This window comes from Coenobita brevimanus, chromosome 34 (genome assembly GCF_032717465.1).
Source record: "Coenobita brevimanus isolate Jiangsu-jjx chromosome 34, ASM3271746v2, whole genome shotgun sequence".
In the NCBI taxonomy this organism is placed as follows: domain Eukaryota; kingdom Metazoa; phylum Arthropoda; class Malacostraca; order Decapoda; family Coenobitidae; genus Coenobita; species Coenobita brevimanus.
In genome coordinates this window covers 25669904-25674010 of record NC_136987.1, presented here as the reverse complement: position 1 = coordinate 25674010, position 4107 = coordinate 25669904, and the positions used below count along the sequence as shown (strand labels likewise).

Genomic DNA, 4107 nt, shown 5'->3' with positions numbered 1-4107 from the left:
ACTCCATCAGGCCCATATGCCTTGTTAGTATTGAGGCCAGCGATGGCAGAAAATACATCAGCTGAAGAAATTTTAATGTTAGCCATGAGGAAGTCAGAGGCGGGAAGTGATGGAGGAACAGCACCGGAATCGTCTAAGGTGGAATTGGAGGAGAAAGTCTGAGCGAAGAGATCTGCTTTATCAGTAGAAGAAATAGCTACAGAACCATCAGAGTGGAAAAGAGGAGGGAAGGATGATGAGGTAAAGTTGTTAGAAAGGTTTTTGGCAAGGTGCCAGAAGGAGCGGGAAGAATTCGAGTTGGAGAGTTGAGAGCATTTAGTACGGATGAAATTATTTTTAGCAGAGCGATGAACAGACTTAGCACGATTCCGGGCTGAAACGTAAAGATGATGTGATTCAGGGGTGGGTTGGCTCCGGTACCTTTTGTAGGCCTCTGCTTCGTACCTATCTATATCTATATCTATCTATCTAATTTATTTATTTATTTATTATATTTCTAGATCCACCAGTGAAGAAAAGAATATTATCCCGTCAGTGACTTCTACTGTAGCTCCTCTGACCAGCGGCATCATATTTAGCAACAGTTCAGTATAGATAAAGAATGCACGATTTTCTGAACCGCACACTCATTTACTCACTAGTCAAGCCCCCGGAATCCTGACTCTTCAAAGGCATAACCATCAGACATTTTTCCGTATTTTCCCTTACAGATCCGTGCGTTTGAGACAAAGGATGCGATGCAGGGATTGGGTGGAGAGATATATGAGTTAGATCTGTGTGGGTTGGAGGGAGGGTAGCCTGATGAGATTAAGGTGTATGGCTGTGTATTGATTGATAGACTAGGCTTTTTTTCGTAGAGGAGTGGAAGAGATCATGTTATGGGTCAAATTGAGAGACAAAAAGAGAGTCTCGTGGATAAGGGAACAGACTAAAGTACAGGATATAATCACCACATTCACAAAGTACGAATGGATGTGGTCAGGTCACGTCCTTCATAGAACAGATAAGATAGATAACCAGGCTAACTGAATGGCAGCCCAGGGATGGAGTGAGGGGAGGAGGCAGAAAAGAGTATGAGGTGGTGAGATGAGATTTGGGAATATACTGGGATTGGATGGAACAGGCTAACAGCCAATAGGTAAAAGTGGCAAAAGATGGGGAAGTCCCTTGTCCTGTACTGAACTGACTCAGGCAGACTATGATAAACTGATGATGATGGGACTGACCTTCACTGTAGTTCCTCTGACTGACGGTTCCACAATCAGCAACAGCCCAAGGTAGACGAAGAACGCACGCCTTTGTAAGCGACAGTCTACGAGGGAATCCTGGCCAAGATCTCGAAGTCTTAAGCAGTGCCATCTCCCTCTCCTTCTGTCCTTTTACAATCTCGGAAATTCGTAGCCAACGAGAGCCCACCTTAGAGATGGAGAGAGAAAATGTCTATAGTGCATGAACTTGGTCCAGATTTTCGTCTTTCTGCAGACTGTATGACACGCAGCTCAGTGGCAATATTATAACAATGTAACAGCACTACATCCTTTCCATAGTACATCTTCGTGACTAGCACTATAGTCTAGTGTTAATCTTTTGTTATAACTCTGTATTCAAGATGGAGAGAGTAAATATAGGCCAAGCTGAAGTGGAAAGAGTGTAGGAAAGGGTTTAGGTACAGTGTCCCTCTTTCCTTACAGAGGCTCCAGAATGAAAACAACCCCACCGTAGAGAGAGAGGAAAAAAAAACTGTAGCCAAGCGATTTCATTTAAACCCTTCACTTCTTGCCATGATCTGACGGTCATATTCAGCTTTGCGTGAGAGTTTGGGTTGTGAAGGGATTAAAAGAGACAGTTTGTAACCCCGTCCTTACATACAGTCTCTCCGTAGCTTAACATAATCGTCTGGCGGTGGCAAGAATGAAATGAAAATACATCATCGGAACAATAATAAAGACATCTATTAGTGAAGGATTTGATTCGGTTGTATCTGTGCCTTTCTCAAGTAACAAAAATCCGTAGCCAAGACGACCCGACCTTAGAGGGAGAAAATATGTTCATTATGCTAAAGACACAATGTTATTCAACTCAGGCATTACCTGTACAGGTAATGAACGGAGAGCGACGCCTTCACGCGTTGGCACCTATATAACCCAGCAATTATTTCTGATTATTTTCACAAGTGAATATCAACAGCATCTACAGACAAGGATATGAACTAATCATATTATCTTCGAGAGGCAAAGCTTTCTATAGAGTTGCCAGAACTCTTCCATGTTGTTTACCTCACGTGAGGGAAGAAAGTGTCCGAGTTTTTATATAATGTAATAATATCAGTCTTAAATATAAAATGTTAACAAGGCTTATGAAATGAAGAACGTTAAATATCTACAATTAAAAGTGAAAAACATGAAGGTCTTTAATCCAGCGTTCGCCTGCTACTCGCGTCACTGGTAAACAACATAGTGCTGGGTCGAACAGAGTAGTTGCTACTCTCGTTACCTCGTATTGAAGTCGCTGTCTTTAGTGAATGCTTACGCCACCTATCGGCACAAATATGAACTGAGTTTTTATTCTAAAAGTGCATATATGCGCCATATAGTGTAACATTTTTGTACTTTATACAGTACGGCATTTCGTTCTGAAGGTGCAGGTGGCGGGAGTCTTCATTACTTGACGTGTGGGGACGAACACCATCCACTTATTTGACGTAGTGCAACTTGCAAGTGTGTCTACACTGAGTGACACACCAAATGCTGGGCATCTAGAATATGAACCAAAATTCCTCTAAGAAACTAGGTAGGTAGGTAGGTAGGTAGGTAGAGAGAGAGAGAGAGAGGGGGGGGGAGGGATGGTTCCAACCAACCTGCAGTCTGATGGTGCGAGGGAGTGTGGAGTTCGTGAAGGGCACAGTCCACGGGTCAGGGTATCGGTGCCACTTGTTTTCCATGGCATGACATACGGCCACTTGATCCTCAATGTTAAAAACTTTTGAGGAGCAGCTGATCCTTACAATGGCCACCAGGTTTTTGTTTTTTCTGCTCTGCATATCCTCGAGGTACAGGTCAAGCATCCAGCCGTGGGTGTGTGAAGGAGGATGAAGTGTTAGGTCTGTCCGAAGCACCCTTTCCCGGTTTTGGGTGGCTGGTGACAAGTCCAGCAGCTGCTCCTTAACGTACTGGGTTTGGCGGCATTCTGCGTGAAGGCAAAGTCAGGGCTGTATTATCTTTCTGTATATATCTGTCTGTCTGTATCAGTCTCTGTCTTCATCTATGTCTCTATCTCCAGCTGCCTATTTGTGTACATGTCTGGCAATGTATATCTATTTATCCATCTGCCTGTCATTAGACGCTTTTACCAAGAGGGGTGATCAAAAATAAATTGCCTCCATGTCGCTCGGTCCTCCGTCATCAGGCTGCCTTCTCTTCAACCCACACCAATCATATCAAACGCTTCTCCATGCCATATTTCCTCCTCAGTCTCGGGCTGCCCCTTCCCCTTTCCCCCCTGGCCTGAATCTCGCCCACATACACTCTCCTAGTCAGTCTTTCGCTCTAACCCATCCTGAGAGGTCTTTGGGGTGGGGGGGATTGGAATGGAGTAATAGTGGGTCGTCAACTGGTGTTGTATTAGCTACAGTGACCCACCTTGGGCTGTGGAGAGGGGCACAAGAAGATAAATGAGCCAGAGATACTGCACTGTTGTCACTGCCATCATCACTAATGTCACTGCCACCACACCGTTGTCACTGCCACCACACCGTTGTCACTGCCACCACACCGTTGTCACTGCTACCACACCGTTGTCACTGCCACCACACCGTTGTCACTGCCACCACACCGTTGTCACTGCTACCATATCGTTGTCACTGCCACCACTCTGCTGTCACTGTTGCCACACTGTTGTCGCTGCTTCCGCACTGTTGTCACTGACACTGCTGTTGTCGCTGTTACCACACTGTTGTCACTGCCTCCTTCACTGCAGCAAGGTATCCTTTCTGTAAGAGCAAGAGAGGTTATTGTTGGTACTGCTGTTGTCAGGCCACGGTCACCTGAACGTCAACCCGGTGGACTGCAGGCTGTACTTGCCCATTTCCTATAGTCCACCCTTCTCCTC

At 45.2% G+C, this 4107-nt stretch overlaps 1 protein-coding gene across 1 annotated transcript in view; it reads right to left on the bottom strand.

The window, feature by feature from the left end:
- Positions 1-3705, bottom strand: part of LOC145396036 (uncharacterized) — a 7036-nt gene extending 3331 nt beyond the window's left edge. Inside the window, exons 1-3 of the mRNA XM_080269500.1 lie at positions 3639-3705; positions 2858-3186; positions 1227-1416 (exon numbers count right to left, since the gene is read on the bottom strand). Of these exons, the coding sequence (XP_080125626.1) occupies positions 1227-1416; positions 2858-3186; positions 3639-3705 (586 nt within the window). The remainder of the gene's footprint in view (positions 1-1226; positions 1417-2857; positions 3187-3638) is intronic.
- Positions 3706-4107: the final 402 nt, after the last annotated feature.